This window comes from Penicillium taxi, assembly GCF_028828555.1.
Source record: "Penicillium taxi strain IBT 34144 chromosome Unknown utg000006l_segment0_segment0, whole genome shotgun sequence".
NCBI classification, from domain to species: Eukaryota; Fungi; Ascomycota; class Eurotiomycetes; order Eurotiales; family Aspergillaceae; genus Penicillium; species Penicillium taxi.
Genome location: NW_026643208.1, coordinates 1,981,337 through 1,999,540, shown reverse-complemented (window position 1 = coordinate 1,999,540; position 18,204 = coordinate 1,981,337). Strand labels below are relative to the sequence as shown.

Genomic DNA, 18,204 nt, shown 5'->3' with positions numbered 1-18,204 from the left:
AGACTCAGGTTCAAAAAAATAGTAATCTCGTCTCTTCAGTCTGAAGATTCTTGTCCGTCGGTCTGACGGGGAAAGTGCTTGTCACTGAGATTCACAGCGAGGAATGACTTGGGAAGTTTGACACTTTATGATTAGGGTCAGCGAAGTTTGCAGGGAAAACCCAAAGCTCTGGGTACTTACGTGTCAAATTTCGCCTTGAGGGTCTCAATGACCTCTTTCCAGTCTTGATGTGCGGTCAAGCTGCGACGTGGAGCACAGCCGATGGCATGTCGGGAGTCGAGCTGCACGTCAAGCGGATCAAACGCATGGCAACCAGGACTGATCGAAATCCGAATTGAATAGGAGTTTACAGCAGATTCACTATCACGGGCTTCATACAATTCAAAGCAAATCTGAGAGAGATAATCGAGTTCTGGAATGGCGCTGCGAGCAATTTTGGTCTGAATCCCACCTTCAAGAATGCAGTTAAGCAGGGTGTATATGTGGGATTCTTTGGTAAAGTAGAAAAAGGACTTGGCATCTGGAGAGGCCTGAACTTCCTCCAAGTCGCGGACGATTTCTTGCAAGAGGGGCAAAGAGGTAAGAAGCCCGATCTCGAGTTTTTCGCTGTCCTTGATTCCGTACTCCTGGGGAGTCACGTAATCAAACAGGACTTTAGCCAACTTGTATAGATCCCGAAGCTTAGAAAGACGTTCGTCCATCTTAGATTTGCTTGAATTAGAGCCTGGAAACAGCTTGAAATAATTTCCATATGAATCATCCAGAGCCCGAAGATGCGGCAACGAATCAAAGGCGTGAAGTCGCTTCTTTAGTCCAAACCGTTTGGTGAAGGTGTGGCTTTCAGCGCGCTCTTCTGTTCTTTCGTTCGTCGCATCTGCTCCGGACTTGCCCTCCATCAAGGCTAAGTCTTGTTTACTCAAGCTTCTGCGATTTAGGCTACTCTTATCATCTTCGTCGCGATCAACATCTGGGGGCATGAAGACCCACTCCAGGAACTGGCGATTATGAAGCGCATCAAACTTCATACTATCATAGAGCTCTGACAGCTTACTAGGGTCAACTTTTTCGGTATCACAGAACTCCGCGAAAAGCTTTTCCCATCGCTCCTTGAAAAGACGAGGATCTTCTCCTGCACACCAACGCCCCTGAATACTGGAGATTTCAGGATGAGTCGATTCGGGATTAGCTGGGTCATGAGGGCTGGTTGATGAGCTCTCAAACTTGGCAAAGTTGTGGCGCATGACATCTCGGTGGAATTTCATCAACTCAACTACTGTTGCCAGTACCACGGACGGTTCCGGGATATTACTGTCCTTTGGCCATGCAAACTGTGAAGGCGCAGACCCTTCACGAAGCAGCAGTTTGAGTTTCTTCTTGACCTTATCCATGACGTCCTTGGCAGCATTGGAGTCATCAAGAAGGTCCTTTCTGACCTGAAGAAAGTCTTCGGGCAATTCCTTTTGATCAAGGAATGAGCAGGCCCAGATTTGAGCTATTCAACGTCAGTCAACGGTATTCTGTCAAAATAAGGAAAGCAATGACATATTCGCATTTGAGAAATATCCCTCACTTACCACTTGTGCTCACTCGTCGCTCAGAGCTCGTGAACAGACGAACATTATTGAGAGCTTCCTTATTCATCAACTTCAAATCATCTCGCATATTCATTCCGAGGTCCTGCGCCTGATAACGGGCCGCGTGTGTGGGCTCTCCTCCCCATTTGATGACAAGCTGGAGCTTATCCAGAATGAGATCATTCTCTACTGCAGAGAACCGGGAGAATGTTGGGCCAGATATTGAATCGCTGCGTGTCTGGGGTCTGTTGAAAGGATCAATGTCGGGTGTAGCCTCATGGGTAGCGGATGAGAGAGATTCCTCTTGAGGAATTTCAGCCGATTGCGCGGTAGGAGTAGTAGTTGATGATTCTGGCTCCCGCATCTCTTCCGGTCTGCGCTTTCGAAACATAGGCTTGATCTGAACCTTAGTTCCAGGCCAGCCGCCTTTCTTTTCCAACGACGTCCGAAGCAGTTTCAGTTTTTCAGGATCCTCCAATCCTTGCTCTATAGCCAACTTCACTGCATCAGAGACGCTAGACAAAGCCGACGCTCCTTTGATGACCACTTCCTCCTGGTGACCCTTCAAGAGGTCTACGAACGGTTGGCTATGGAATGTGAATTTGAACTTTTGCTTCGGAGTGCGATCGGCATGCCGGATGACAGCTACCATTCCCTTTAATTTCCAAGAGTGCTTGGAAGCTGGGAGTGGCGGTAGAGTTCCTTCAGTGACATGGTGGACCGAAACAGCAGGGGACTTTGGATTTGAAGGACTATATCCACGGGAATTGGAGAGAATTTCACGAGAGTTCTGGTTGTTGGAGTTAGGGCTAGCATTATTACCGTCCAGCCCAGAGGAGGACGTGATGGAGGTGGCATCCGAGACGACAGCATCGTGAGACTTGGATGCATGCTGACTGCTGTACAGCCTAGACGTGCTCGGAGACTTGAATAGCGTTTTCAGACTCTGGCGATGATCTCCGGTCATCGTTCCTCTTCTGGTGGCTGGGGGTATGACCGGCGACGGGGGTTCAGAGGGCTCCATTGATTCCTCATATTTTCTCATTTCTGCCAGAAATATTTCCCGAAGAATATTGGCAGACTTGTCGTAATAGTCGTTGTTATCCTTGACGAAACTCCAGCCATTAACATCGATAACATAGCTTTTATCACCTACGCGAAGCATATCAAACCCGCAGATCCGCTGGCCGAAGCCATTAGATATCTTCGATGCTATTGCGGCCTCTTCCTTGCTTAGCTTTGTGATGTATCGCACTTCTTTACCATGTGTATTGCGGCGAACGAGTCCATCTACCACGGGAGACTTGCGAGTCTCAGCGTGGCAAAAGTCTGGTCCAACTGTGTACGCCTTCACATCTTCCGCGTTATCCACCCGTAGGAATTGTTCGTACAGGTAGCTAGTTTCAGATTCGGTAATAGACCGAGGTACTTTCAAGTTGGAATCATACTCGGAGCTTTTATTGCCCACTTTGCGGAATAGTCTGCGTCCTCCACCACCGTATTGCTCATCGTTGGGGAAATATATATGAATGTTGTGGTCTTCGCCGTTGACTGGTTTTTCCACAAAGGGTTTCTTGAAAACCTTGCCATCCACGATCAATGATTCACCATCGTCGGACATGTGTACATGTTGGGTTCTGGGAGCACCACCGCCCGTTCCATCTTCAGAACCCTCTAGCTTGACTCCAGTCAGACGATATATGTGCTGCGCAAGCTCCGATGATTCCAATACCGGTCCACCATCGCGGTTGACCTCCAGACGCTTGGGCGTTGGAACACCCATCTGATCTAGAATTCGCAGGCAGAGCCGTCGATCCCACAACACTTTTTGCATCGGAAGGTCATTGACACAGAATGGCTTCCGGAGCTTGGCATATGCGATGGCTTTGTCCAAGGGAAAGCCGTCAGAGAAGAAGGCGATCAAGAAATCACACACCGGCCAATTCTCTACAGCTTCGTCCAGAATTACCTTGTCACCAAAGACAATCACTTCAAATTCGCCTTTGGATTGAAGTCGAGTGAGAATATTCTGGCTGGGCTTGCTGCGCGCTTTCACATCTAATGCACATACTCCAATTCTCCATGGCTTAGGACTACCAGGATCCAATTCACTCATGGAGCTAGCTGCAGTACTGGCGGCTGTACTGCCACTAAATCTTCGCATATGCCGGCTGGTCGATTGTGTGGATTGGCCCAAGATCCCCGTCAAGCGAGTATCTGCTGTTGCTTCCACTCTATGTTTGATCGGTGAATATTGCGCATGGGGGCGGGTTGACGTCAATGGTTCCGAAGATTGGTCTTTCTGCTCTTGATCACCAGGATGTGCCGGTAAGCCTGGTATCTGGTCTAATACCTCTTTTAAGGGCTCTGCATCCACAGAGGAGTCACCACTATGGCCACTATCGGGATCCATATCTCAGAAAAGTGTGTGAGAAGGACCTGGAGAAAATGAGACAAATCGAGGGGTAAGGAGGTTGTGAGGACTGGTGAGTGTGGGATCCAGAAAGAGAAATAATGGAACCAACGAATTGACGAACAATTGGCCTTGGGTTGAGAGTGGTAAGAAGTAGAAGCGGTAGAAGGAGTAGATGGGCGAAGGAAGGATGACATGTAGTAAGGTTACCCTGAGAAAAAGTAAGGTTTTCAAACCCGTCAATTTGATACAATTGGTTCCATAGAAGCCCAGCCTTTTCTCTTCGAGAGAAAAATAGGGAAAGGAATGTGTCGCATATTGATTGCGACCAATTTACTTGTTTCTATGTACTTCTCTTTCTATGGTTTTATCTGGATTTGACATCTATTTCTTATAAATAGTACTAGATCAATTTAATTAGGCGTGGAAGTATACCTATTTTATTGCAATTCCTTTTTATATCTCGGGATATAATTATATCCTGCATTACTTGCAATAATGAGCCCCCTAATTCACGATTTATAGATAATTATAGCTTCTATCAAGGTAGTTGAGTAAGAGTATGGACTTGCTTCGATCTTCCTTATGCGTATGAAGGCGGTCAACAATCCAAGGGCGGAGAAGGAAAAATCCTCACCAAAAAAAAAAAAAGATAGAAACAATTCATCCTCCATACAATAAAGTCACCCAATAATGTGTGGCTGGTCATATTAACGGACATAGGTATCAGAGGCTGAATTTGGTAACAGAATTTGCTATTTGAGACCTCTATCTTCCTAGTTCTACTCCATTGCCTTATTGCCTTATTCCGTCAGTTCTACGGCGCATCGCGTTCTTCTTCCCTGCAACATGCCAGCTGTAACCAACGATACTTTTGATCTGCCTCTAGCAAAGAGGCAGAAACGTGCTTCTGATAAGGATCTTCTACAAAAAAAAAGTGGAGGCTCCAAAATATTTGCTCCTTTCCGAGTATGTCAAGCACATGGAAGCCACAAAACCGAATGCGTTCTGATGCTAATGGCCTTCTGTAGACTCTAGGTCTTGTCTCGCCAACACCAGTCCCTTTTACAAGTGTTCGTCTGGGTAAATCGACCTTTCAGATTACTACCTCGGTGGGCCATTCACTACAGACCTATGATTTGCGCCGAGGCCTGAACTTGATATTTCTGAGTCGACCTCAAACTCCAGAGATCATTACTGCCACATACGCCTGGCAGGACAAAGTATTTGCCGCGTGGGGCCATCTTCGACCTCGATCATCCGGGGGAATTTGGGTCTTCAAGCGAGGCAAACGAGTCGCTTCCCTGGATAGTCCGGCGCTCGATGGACCTATTGAACGTTTGATTGTGTTTGGATCGTGGGTGGTTGGATGCTGGTCTGGAGGTCTGGAAGTATGGAAGACAGGAACCTATGAGCATTATACCAGTCTAAGACCCCAGACAAGCTCATTGGGGGATCAAGTCTACGCGGGAGTTATGTGCAACATGCCAACCTATCTCAACAAGATTTTTGTAGGACGAGTTGATGGCGGAGTTGATATTTGGAACCTGCGCTCTGGAAAGCTACTCCATACGCTTCTCCCATCTTCATTCAACACTGGGCCAGTGACTGCAATTCAGCCAACCCCTGCTCTTTCACTGCTAGCTATCGCCCACAAAAACGGCGCGCTGTCAATCCAGAACGTCGATTCAGGTAATCTCATTCTATCTCTCCGGACAGCCTCCGCTCGTGCCCTACCGGTGACTTCAATCAATTTCCGAAGTGATGGCCTGGGAGCAGGACATGATGGTAGGATGGACGGGGTGATGGCAACTGCTTCAAGTGGGAGCGGCGATATCACCATATGGGACTTAAATGAGAGCCGAGTGGCCGGAATTCTTCGTGGTGCTCACAAAATCTCAAACAGCCAGTCAGCCTTGGGCGTGAATCGGATTGAGTTTTTGGATGCGCAGCCCGTTCTTGTATCAACGGGAGACGACAATGCCCTCAAGACATGGATTTTCGACGAGACCCCATTTTCTTCGACTCCACGTCCTCTCCACACCAGAGGTGGTCATTCTGCAGCCGTCAGCGCTGTTGAATTCTTACCGGCGGCCTCGGATGGCTCCGATTCCGGGGGAAAATGGCTTCTTAGTGCAAGCAAGGATTGTAGTCTATGGGGGCTCAGTGTACGCAAAGACAGCCAGCACACAGAACTTTCTCAGGGAAACTTGGCGCACAAGGCGAAAAAGCTAGGCCCATCGGATCTTGCTAGCTCTGTTGTGGACACACTCAAGGCGCCTGAGATCACCTGCATCGCGTCCTCGCTCAATCGGGATGGTGGAATGGGAGTCTCAACCTCAGGCTCCATTTGGTCAAATCCAAAGTTCACAAATGCCGATGCTTCCAACGCTACCGGGTGGGAAAGTGTGGTTACTGGCCACCGGGGTGATATTTATGCTCGGACATGGTTCTGGGGCAAGAAAAAGGCTGGACGATGGGCGTTTGTGACCAGTGATGGAACTGAAGTCAAGGTAGGCTTTTACCTCGCCATCTCCTGGCAGCACATTCCTAACATTGAGACAGAGTGTGGCCGTATCACAATGTGGAACTTTTGCCGTTATTGGATCGGCAGGCGGTGCTATTGACCTGTTCAACTTGCAGTCTGGCCAACATCGTCAGAGCTTTCCACCTCGGTCGCCCAAATCCCGCACCAATGGCAATACAGCCACCCTAGCATTGTCGAATGCCCGTCATACAAAAGCGGTCACTGGTTTGATGATTGATAATCTCAACCGAACTGTGATTAGTGGTGGACTAGACGGCAAGGTTAAGGTAACGTTTCCTCGTTTACTCTTACTAATCGACCGGATTTGCTGACTTTTGCCCCTTTGATTTAGTTCTGGGACTTGCTTACCGGGTCATTGATTGACGAGCTGGATTGGCATCCAATGGCAGCAGTGACTGGGCTTCGCTATAGCAAGACAAGTGAGCTGGTGGCCTTCAGTTGTGATGATCTTTCCATCCGTGTCATCGATCTCGAGACGAGAAAGCTTGTTCGTGAGTTCTGGGGATGTGTTGGTCAAGTGAATGACTTCATTTTCTCCAGCGACGGCCGATGGATTATCGCAGCCTCGATGGATTCAGTGCTGCGGGTGTGGGATCTGCCTACCGGACATCTCATTGATCTTTTCCGGGTCTCTAGTACCTGCGTTTCACTAGCCATGCCAGCGACTGGGGAATTCCTTGCCACTGCACATGCAGGGAGCATAGGGGTCAGCCTATGGAGCAACCGCAGCCTGTTCATGCCGATTTCCACAAAGAATCTGGATGAAGATGTGATCGAGGACGTGGCTGTTCCCACCTCATCTGGTGAAAGCGGTGCCGGTCTTGTAGAGGCGGCATTCTTGGATGCTCCCGAGTCTGATGATGCGGAAGGACCAGTGCTGGCTACTGAGCAATTGCAACAAGACATGCTCACCCTCAGCCTGGTTCCAAAAAGTAAATGGCAGGCTTTGATTCACCTCGAGTCAATCAGAGTACGTTCTTAACCTTTCTCTTTCTAGCCATTTTCTTAGTTGCTGACATGTTTCCAGGAACGTAATCGACCTAAGGAAGCTCCCAAGGCCCCCGAAAAGGCTCCTTTCTTCTTACCCTCCCTTGTAGGTGGCGGTGACTCGCAGCCCAATAATGGAACAGTCCATGAGACGACTGAATTTGGTTCTCTCACACAGAATGTGGAGGCAGAGCGCTCTCGAGTGTCCAAAATCCCTGGGGGAGTGAGCTCTGCTGAATCCTCTATTACTCAATTATTGAAATCTGGCTCTAGCTCTGGTGACTTCGAACATTTGATTACGCATCTCAAATCACTTTCTCCATCCAAAGCAGATTTGGAGATACGTTCTCTCGATCCTCGGGTGCGTGGAGGTTTCTCTGAATTATCAGCTTTTGTCGACGCTTTGACTATGCGCCTTAAGTTGAAGAGAGATTTTGAGTTGGTGAATGCGTGGATGGCAGTCTTCTTGAAGATTCATGCGGATACAGTTGGACTGTGTTCTCATCGTGAAGAACCCGAATATCGCCTCCTGCGGGACGCTCTGAGCTCCTGGGCTTCTGAACAGGAACAGGAAGGGAAACGTCTAGCTGGTTTGGTAGGCTACTGTCGCGGAGTCGTGGGATTCCTGAGATCAGCCCGATAGATATAGGAGTTGTACATGTCATGTTGATTATTATCGTATTTCGGGGTGAAAATCCCTCTTGTTTCAATGTATCGCAATATATTTCTATCTTAATTGGTGTTAATAAACGAACTAGGTAGAAGTACTGGTAGTCTCTTGTATATTTATACTGCAGAGTGCTGACAGATCCTGACTAATTAAAAATATTCTCCACAATCTCTGCCCTTAGGATATTTTCCTCGTCTACAAGACTACAACCCTCACTTCAAGCACTTTTGGTCATGGGGATTCCTCATTTGACTAAACATCTGCTCCCATATGGAAAAACTGCTGTTCTAAGCGGGAATCAAAATCAAGAGCTTTCTCACGTATCGTCAGTGGTCATTGATGGTCCTAGTCTGGTATACTACGTGTATGATCGGCTTTTAGCTTGGACAAATCTGGAAATCGACGTGTTGGATATCCAGCCATCATGCGACGAGGTTAGTCGTGGATTTGTGAGTTATTTGCTAGAATTGGCCTATCTTGGGGTCGAAATGTATGAAGAATAAAACCATTTTGGTCAAGAATCCAATTCTGACATAAGAACTGCAGACACCAGATATGTTTCGATGGTGCATTGCCTCTATCTAAACGGCAAACTCGATTAGCCCGAGTGGAAAAGTCCCGACGACGATTAGAATCGTTTCGTCGGAGAAATCCCTTCTCGGTGAGAAAATACTGCAAGGAGACCGTCATTTGGCCCACGCAGATTTGGAAAGACCAAAATTTGCCTTCACGGCGAAGAATTGTACCCGAAAATCCATTCATGGTCTCTGCAGTTTTTGAAGATCTGAAGTTCCGATGGGACAGAAAGACAGTACAGAAAGAAGTCCCGGGTACTACCGTGCTCTTTGAAAAGGATTATCCCTGGGCTGATATCACCATCATGGCTCCCGGGGAGGCAGATGTCGACTGTGCTCAGGTCGCAAGGCTCAAGCGCTCTACCGTGCTCACCAATGATTCAGACCTCTTAATTCACAACCTAGGGCCTGAAGGTACAGTGATCTTACTCAACTCCTTACAATTCATAGAGAACACGGCAGATATATCAAAATCCGAGATTCGTGGGTTGATATTACATCCGGCTGAACTCCCTAGTAAACTCGGCATTGTGAATCTTCAAAGATTTGCCTATGAGTTGACCATGAATCATTTTCTGGGGGTTTCGGAACTGATTCATCGCTGTAAAGAAGATCCTGATGTCAAAGATGAACCAGCCGAATACGCTGAATTTCTCCAAGAATACCTAGTCAGCGATGATCTGCCCACGACAAGCCCAGGATTCTCTTCACTTTCGCTAGACCCTCGAATATCCGAACTCTTCTGGCAGTTTGAGCTGCCTAGTGTATATTGCCAGACAGATGATCAGCCACATGTCTACCTAGGTATTCAATACGAGGATCCTACTAGGAGATGTGCTTGGGAACAGGGAAGGTCACATAGGGCCCTTGGGTATTCTCTTTTCAATCTTTCCCGACGAGTAAGGAGTCAATTTGCAGCCATTAAGGAATTTGTACGCAGGGGAGAACGAATTGTGGCTGAGCAAGTCACGCTCAGTAGCTCAAGAAAAGCGTATTCAGATTTGGATTCTCTTCAGAAGGATATCAACCATGCGGAAATGGTGTTTGGAAGTAAGCAAAAGCCGAGTTTTTGGATATTATTTGCCCTATCTGAAATTTACCGGGAATCCTCCAATGCGACAACTATTCCCAACGCTTTGCTGTTGGAACACTTTCTGAGGTACGGGCATATGGGCAAAAAAACAGAATGGGCAGATATCCAGCTTATGGCCCAGATCCAGGCGGTACTATATTCTCTACGAATACTGAGGCAACTCCTTGATGTCACAGACCTCGATATCTCACAACATTACCGGCTGATCCTCAAAGATCTGCCACCCTTGCATTTTCTAATGACATCTCGTCATATGATGTCCCAGTACTTCCTCGACATTAATTCTACCAGAAGTGCAGTACATGCACTGGCTAAAGAATGATTGACATAAATGGCCTTTCAATTTCAGATAGTTTTATGAAAGTCTCCAGTAGCGGAAATAAAGTACACCAAAGTCTCCTAGAGATCTAGCCTGCAAAATAGAGATGAAGTATACAAGTTGACCACTATTTCCTACTGAATCGGTGTTGCAACTCGGATTTCTCAATAAAAGTAGCAGTTCAAAGCAAAAAAAATCAATGTAGTCCTGAATCTGATCACCGACACGTTATATAGTATATGGCCCTTAATCTCACTAAATCTTACTAGTCTTTCGCACAACACAGGCTATATATATTGTGCTTTAGGTTGTTGAGCTACCTGGCATTTTTAAAATGCTGCTCCGCTGGGGAGGCGGTCAATACAGAATCATGCTCAATTCTATACTTAATTCCATTTTCCATTCCATGCTCAATTCTATGCTTAGTTTCATGCTCATGATACTTGATCCTATGTTTGAAACCACAATTCGAATTATGCAGGTTCAATAAAACTATATCTAGTTTATTAACATCTTCAATAATAATATAGTTATTGAGATAAATATGTCGAGATAGACAAGCTGAATTAAATTAATACTCGAAAAGATTTTGAATCAATAAAGTGATTTCTGCGATTGAACTGTTAATATTGTGATTTTTTTCAAAAAACTAATTCAAATTCAACAATGTAATTGATATGTAATGAACACCATCTATTAGATTTTAAAAAATGAAAATGTATTTACGATTGATATAAATCTTTTTAATCAAGAGAGAATGATATTGTAAAATGTCAAATAATTGATTGATATAAATTGTTATTGTAATATGCGAATCGAGATTATTTTGTTTATGATTGCGATTTTATGAATAATTGGGAAGAAGTACTGCTGTGGATAATTATTTTGCGCTACTATATAAGTCGATCCTATGAGATTATAGTAGTCTTTTGACTGCAGTGGCCAACCTACACGCATCCCAGTGCAGGGTTGTCAGAAAATACATTAATATAAAATAGTGATATTGAGTAAAGTAAATCACCACCGAACCGCTATCACTACCGAGCCTCCACCTCAGAAAACCATAGTAAACTTGAAAAAATTGAATATAATATTTGAACAACCACCAGTTAAAATGATTTCAAGTCTCGAAATCGGATTATTACTAACGTGATTCTCCATCTCCCAGGAAACACCAGCAACCGGGAAACCCCACCAAATTGTCAAAAAAACGCATCAAATTTAGTTCCACTTTTAGATACAAAAACATAATAAAATAGACTAAACTAGACGTTTCTGACACCGAGTGTATGCCCTTTAGTCCCATGACCTGAACAGGTTACTTGACGTCGAACAGGAGCTAAAACTGGTAATTCTGGCTCAACAGGGTCATTTTGAGCAGCTTCCACACCAAATATATATATATATATATATATCCATCAATAACCACATTCTCAACACCACCAGGATTCGATATCTCCTCTAGACTCCGTAAACTGCCCTCATGAATCAGTTGTTTTTTACTGGTAGCTCGTTTTTTCACCTGTTTTTTGTTTGCCTGCTCTAAATGACTGCAGCGATCATTTAAAAAACAATGTAGTTGTGGACCATCCGAGTAGTAATATCATAAGCTCTGGTAAGCTCTCTCTTCATAGGCGATGGTATTGAGCTTGAAGATACTAGAACAGAATCGATGCGAGATTTAGACTGCTCTAATTTTTTGATGTTCCAAATTGTATCATCGTCGTCGTCGGTACCAGGAGATAGAGGGCGCTCAGGATTCAGTTCAATGTCAGACAGACTTTCAAGCTGAATATTCAGCTTATCAAGTACATTTTATGGGTTTAAAGGCACTAAACCAGCAGCTCTAAAGCTACTAATTATAGCGCTAGCTTTAAAAGCAATATTGTAGTGGTCTCTATCAATTCAATTCAATTCAATTCAAAGTTCTATTAACCCGATCGAGCTATACTAGTCGCGTATATGCTATGCAGGCGCTTCAACCGTCCGAAGCAGGAACTTATGCCCAACGCCATTTAGAAATCAAATACAAAAGAAATAGGACTGCTGTCCAACAGGTAAATTCCGAATCCCACATTCCTTCTCCCGGTGCCAAACTTCTGTAGAATCTTGTAGTGGTCTCTTGGCTCTAAATCCTGATGCGAAGCCTTTAAGCCAAGATTGGGTTAAACGGTTTCTAAAACGAAACCCTGCATATAGAAAGAGACGCCGAAAAGCTCTTGATATTGAACGCTAACAAGCCTTTGATAAATCAACGATTCAAAACTGGTTTAAAAGCTATGAAAAGCTGATTGAAGATGCTGGTATTGAATCCTCTGATATCTATAACTTTGATGAGACTAGATTCCAAATTGGGGTTGGAAAAGACCAATGGATCATTACGCGAGAGCCCCGGAAAAAAATTATCTCAGGGACGAACACAAATCGAGAGTCTGTTACTATGGTTGAAGCCATCTCAACTGATGGTTTTAGTGTTCCACCGATGGTTATCCTTACCGCAAAACAACTTCTCTTACGCTGGTTTAATAACCTAAATGATGATGATATTAGTCTAGCTGTCTCTGAGAATGACTATATGACTGATTTATTGGCATTTCAATGGATCCAGCACTTCGAGAAGTGTACACGATCGCGTACTAAAGGCACCTGGAGGCTATTATTATGTGATAATCTTGGATCACATCTTACTATGGAATTCTTGGAATTTTGCGAAAAACATAAGATTCAGACATTCTTTATCCCACCACATTCGAGCCATCTACTTCAGCCTTTAGATGTTGGTGTATTAAATGTCTATAAACATTGGCATTCGGAAGCAATCGAAGATGTAACAGAGTCTGGAACAACCAAATTTACTAAAGATGATTTCTTGGCTGCACTCTATTCTATTCAACAGAAGACCTTTAAGATATCAACTATTTATTCGGTTAGGTTTTCGATTATCAGGGATTTGGCCTATCAATTCTGCTTTAGTATGTGATGGTCTACCTGATTATAACCAGATTGATCAACCCTCAACACCAAACGAGAGTGATTCAAATGATTCAACCGGCTATAAATTCAGTACTCCAAAGACTGATGAGCGCTTCAGAATTGCTGGTTCTAAGCTTATTAAAGCTAGTCGTAGCGATAAGACTGGTATAAAACCAGCTATCCTTACTGGCAAGCTTGTAAGAGGCGCTCGTAGTCTCCTCTTTGAATTGGAAGCTACTCGAGCGGAGCTTGATAAGTCTAGGGGGCTATTTGAAGCACGCCAGCGGCACCAGAACCTTTCTCGTAAAGCCTATCGTCGCCCTGGAATCATTAACTCTTCAGAAGTGAAAAAAATGAAGCGATTTGAGCAGAAACTGAGCAACATGCAAGCTTTACATAAGTTACGACTGGAAGATTGTGATGCAAGAGCTTAAACAGGTGTGTAAGGCGCAGGGAAGAAGACTACGGCGTTAAAGCTAGCTAAAATAAAACTTGAATCATTCAATTTCACCTTTATAATAGTAGTAATGTTATATCTCTAGATTATGGTTACTAATTTAGTAATAGAAGGTCGAAAAGTTGAAATATTTTCATTTGGGTGCGGGACCCGCGTGAGCGCGGGTCCGTAATAAATTGGTATTTTATGAAAGGGGCCGGTTAGGTATAAAATAGTCCCTTAATTTGATTCTATTGCCTGCTAAAATGGAGAGACTCAAAAGTATACCGATCGCACGATTAGAATAGTTCATCGTATTTTTTTATATGATCGCTATAGTTATTTAGAAGAGATGAATAAGAAATAGGTGAAAAAGGGAGTAAGAAGTAGACTGTTCATAAGGAAAGCCTATGGGTTTAGAAGAGACTCAGAATAATATTAGTGGTAGGAATGGTGGTGAAGCTGCTCAGTATACTAAACCTAATTTGCCTATAATGCCTAATTAGGCGCCAGTGAACCTCCTGTAGGTATGATTGAATCATCTTTTAAGTATGCCTGATATGTTATGAATTAATTAGGTTGGGCTAATTAGAACTATACTGAATCCTCTTATATGTAAGGGGACCGAACTTATCAGCCATAAGTGTATTTAATAGCACTATTTAATCTTTATTATCTAAAGACATAATATAACATGATGGTGCCAACCTAGTTACTCCACCACCTCACCAATGATTTCAATAACCGTATGAATTTTCATTCCATATTTAAGCAGAAAAAGGTGATAAAATAGACTAAATACACGATTCTTATATTTAGTAATATCATTGATATCCTTCTTTCCCGAACAGATCATTTGACGCCGGACAGAGGATAAAACTAGCAGTTTAGTATCAAGAGGGTCATTCTGAGCAGATTCAACACCTGACATATATATCTATCTTTTCACCATTTTTCTCAGCAGTAGGAGTCTCAATCTCTCCTCAACTCCTTAAACTACCTTTCAAATACCACATGCTTTTTACTAGTATTCATTTTTTCACCTATTTCTTATTTATTTTCTTTAAATGGCCACAGCAATTATTCAAAAGAATATATTGGTAGACCATCCGGATTATGGTGTCATACTATATCTCTTCATACATCTTTTTACAGGCAATGAGATAAAAGAAGATATTAGCTCATAATCCATGCGAGATTTAGTTTCATCAGTTTTTTCAAGCTCCAAATAGCATTTTTGTCGCTTTTAGGAGCTAGAAGAGATCGGTCGATCAGGAGGCAGCTCTAGATCCGGTAGATACTAAGCTCAATATTTAGCTTGTTAAGCACTTCTGATAGTTTTAAAGGTACTGAAACTAGTAGCTTTTAAAGCGAATCAATTATAGTATTCGCCCTAAAAAGCTTTTTTCCACGTGTACCAGAAAATATCTCAAGGAAATCATCTTTTTCGATTAAGTTAACTCTAAACCGCATCAACTCCCTAACACAACCGCCATAATATTTTTTTCAGTAGCCTAAAATAGCCCGTATCTACAGGCTATAGATGATGCGGTATATGTAAAGATATACATAAAGCAATAATATGATGTTTATCGCAAATATTGTCGAAAATAGGCGTTAAACAAGAGTGAGTGTCTATCAAGGATTAGAATGCAGTATTTACCTCCTCAATTCCTAATATTAGGAAGAAGATACATCTTGAGCCGATCAACACCAATCGGATTACTAGTCCAGCTATTAGAGCTTACATTTGAGTCTAATTAGGCTCCTATTCAGCAAACAAACGCTCCATAAACACATTTCATTTAAAAATAAAGCAGGGTGGAAGAGCTTCTCCAGTTGACCTCATATACTCAATAACAGTCACCCATTCACGGTTTCCAGGTTGCAAAACAGCCTCTCTGACTATGGTATTCTATAGAAGTAAAGATTTTCTCAGACATATTTTACACCCATAGCAAAGCCTGATTCGTCAAAGTTAAAAAATATCAGCTGAATCGATACCATATTTGAGGGTAATTTCTTCAACCATCTCCAACCAAGCTCAAATGATTCTAGGATCTTCAGCTTCAGCTCTCTTATGGTCATATCGACGTGATCGACGTATCTTTAGATCAGGATGTCGTTTAATGAACCTAGTAGTAACCCAATCTTTGCCTACAGAAATAGGGAGCATCGCTGGTGGCTAAAATTCACGATCAGAGTAAAATATTAGCCATATTTCGATGCATCGTACAGGTAAGAGCTGCTCCAGAATTCATAGAAGTGACTAATTCTTTAGCAATTCATCTTCAATTTCCTAGATTTTATGACGAGAATGACGTTTCTCACCCTTTCAATAAACACCCTTCATTCGGTAGCGTAAAGTCGATCCTGGCACATTAAATAGATGACCTTGAAGTAACTTAACCCGAGAGAAATCGACCATTGTTAAGAGTCTGAACAGCTAATAAGACTCTTCCGTCCTGCTCTGCCGATCTCTGCTTTTTCAGTATGAATTGGAGGCATGGCGTGTATTTAAAAACAGTGGGTTGAAATTAGACTGAATATTTGGATTTGGTGACGGAGCAACCATGTTGGCGGCGCAACCCAAACCATGCTAGTGGTTAGTATATCGACATTTAGTATTTAGTATTTAATCTCTATATATATAGGCGTCACACTATATTAGTGTAGGTTCGTAATAGACTAGTAATATATGAAAAGGGCTACTTAGCGTTTGTAATTCTTTGTCAGAAGTTTTACAATCAATTTTACTACTGATGATATTTATTTTTTTGAAATATTCATAATGATTAAATGACACTAAATTTATGTAGTCGATCAAATTTGTGTTCTTTATAAATATCTTTATCATTAATAGTAATTATATTTCGAGTACTTAATTCAATCAAATTCAGAGTTCTATTAACCCGATCGAGCTATAATCGCCGCGTATATGCTATGTAGGCGCTTCAACCGTCCGAAGCAGGAACTCGTGCCCAACGCCATTTAGAAATCAAATACAAAAGAAATAAGACTGCTGTCCAGCAGGTAAATTCCAAATCCCACATTTATTCCGGTGCCAAACTCCTGTAGAATCTTCATATTCTCTCCTTAGTTGGCATCTTATTCCACTCCCCTTCATTGATCTTGTTCTTAGTGTATTTTTGATGTTGTGGTCTGGGTGCTCGGTGCCCAGGTTTTCCACGACGCTGTTACCCTTCGTCTTCCCCTCATACGCCCACGGCCGCTAGGCCTATTACTATAGATCTGTGGCCATCCTGGTTCGGGTCCGGCTCAATTTCAACATGCCGGAACTGGCCCATCAGGCCCGTTTGGTGCATAAAGTTCGCCATGTAGCGGACTATATTTTGAGTAATAATTTTTTGCAATCCCAAATTCATCAGTAGCTTTTTAACATATTTATAAATAGGTTGTTTTAAAGTCTTCTTATAAGGTTGACCTCATTTGTGTAACAGGCTGGTTGGTGCTTGTCGTACAAGTCGAGGCTGTGCCACTCTTCTAATTCTTGCTCACTCATCACGTGGTACCCGCACCCCCTCATCATCAAACGTCTCCTATTCAGTCTCTCTCTTCTCTTCAAGATTAATGAAGACAGTTGTTGGCACCACATTGTTGGATATAAGCTTAATCGTAGCCTTTCACAATTCATCCTTTGAAATCATATAATTGTATTATTATAATTTATTTTGTCATAATTTTAACTTTTCCAGGACTTATATATTTCAGTGATATTCATTCCAATTCCAGGAAGTCTTATATAATCCTAAAATTATGTTTCTAACATTGTACTTAGTATATTACGAATAGGGTCAAATTTCTGGTACACAGAATCTCTATCTAACTTTATCAGTTTTTATAGATATATAGTCATAGTCGATGAATAAAAAGGGTTAGATATTTTCCTAGTTAAGACTGTTAAGTGACTAAATCCTTTATGATCTTAAGTACTATATAACTTAGAGACTTATAACTATCAGTATTAATAAATGATAAAAAGGAGGACTAACGTTCCAATACAGAACACCAAATCTTTAAACATATCAAAGCAGAACTGCTGATGGCGGAAAGCATTTCGGCCGAAAAACTTCTGCAAAAGCGGTAACTGTTGCGACAGCCGAGAAACAAGGCCATCAAAGACGGAAAGTATTTCGGCCGAAAAGCTTCTGCCAAGACAGTGACTCTGGAACTAGACTAGTATATCACGGCATCCTTGAATGATATGCATTCATCGCAAACGACACCCTTAAGTGAGTGCATTCGCGACAGTGGTGTTCCGTCCTCATTTTCTCTTCTGTCTCGGACGAATGGTTACATTCGTCCAGGACGGAGGAACCCTCATGTACTATAAGTAGCTAGTTTTCTCCGTCAATGAAGGACCAGACTTCACAACGACTGCAATATTCAACTAGTAAGAATCCACTACAAGATCGGTGGATTGTCTACGGTGTTGAATAGCAGTTAGCTGGAGCTCACCACATGAACACTATCCTCATTTATAATATTCGAATATTACCCTCGCGAGCGACAAAATTTAATTAATATAATCTTAGGCAATTTTGGTGGAGTTACTGATGATGGAAATATTATCAGGATTTAGAAAAAGTGGCTAC

General features: G+C 42.9%; 3 protein-coding genes across 3 annotated transcripts; 2 read left to right on the top strand and 1 right to left on the bottom strand.

The window, feature by feature from the left end:
* Nucleotides 1-35: 35 nt before the first annotated feature.
* On the bottom strand, nt 36-3,987 carry N7495_009842 (inositol polyphosphate kinase VIP1; the record flags this gene model as incomplete). Its single annotated transcript, XM_057212493.1, has 3 exons — nt 36-123; nt 181-1,492; nt 1,575-3,987. The coding sequence occupies 3 exons, from the start codon at nt 3,985-3,987 to the stop codon at nt 36-38; spliced, it is 3,813 nt and encodes a 1,270-aa protein (XP_057059356.1).
* An 849-nt stretch (nt 3,988-4,836) lies between these two features.
* Nucleotides 4,837-8,165, top strand: N7495_009841 (rRNA-processing protein UTP21; the record flags this gene model as incomplete). Its single annotated transcript, XM_057212492.1, has 5 exons — nt 4,837-4,956; nt 5,019-6,500; nt 6,553-6,801; nt 6,867-7,505; nt 7,563-8,165. 5 exons carry the CDS (start codon nt 4,837-4,839, stop codon nt 8,163-8,165), a joined length of 3,093 nt encoding a protein of 1,030 aa, XP_057059355.1.
* A 260-nt stretch (nt 8,166-8,425) lies between these two features.
* N7495_009840 (PIN and XPG domain-containing protein) lies at nt 8,426-10,182 on the top strand (the record flags this gene model as incomplete). Its single annotated transcript, XM_057212491.1, has 2 exons — nt 8,426-8,682; nt 8,739-10,182. 2 exons carry the CDS (start codon nt 8,426-8,428, stop codon nt 10,180-10,182), a joined length of 1,701 nt encoding a protein of 566 aa, XP_057059354.1.
* Between the last annotated feature and the right edge of the window lie 8,022 nt (nt 10,183-18,204).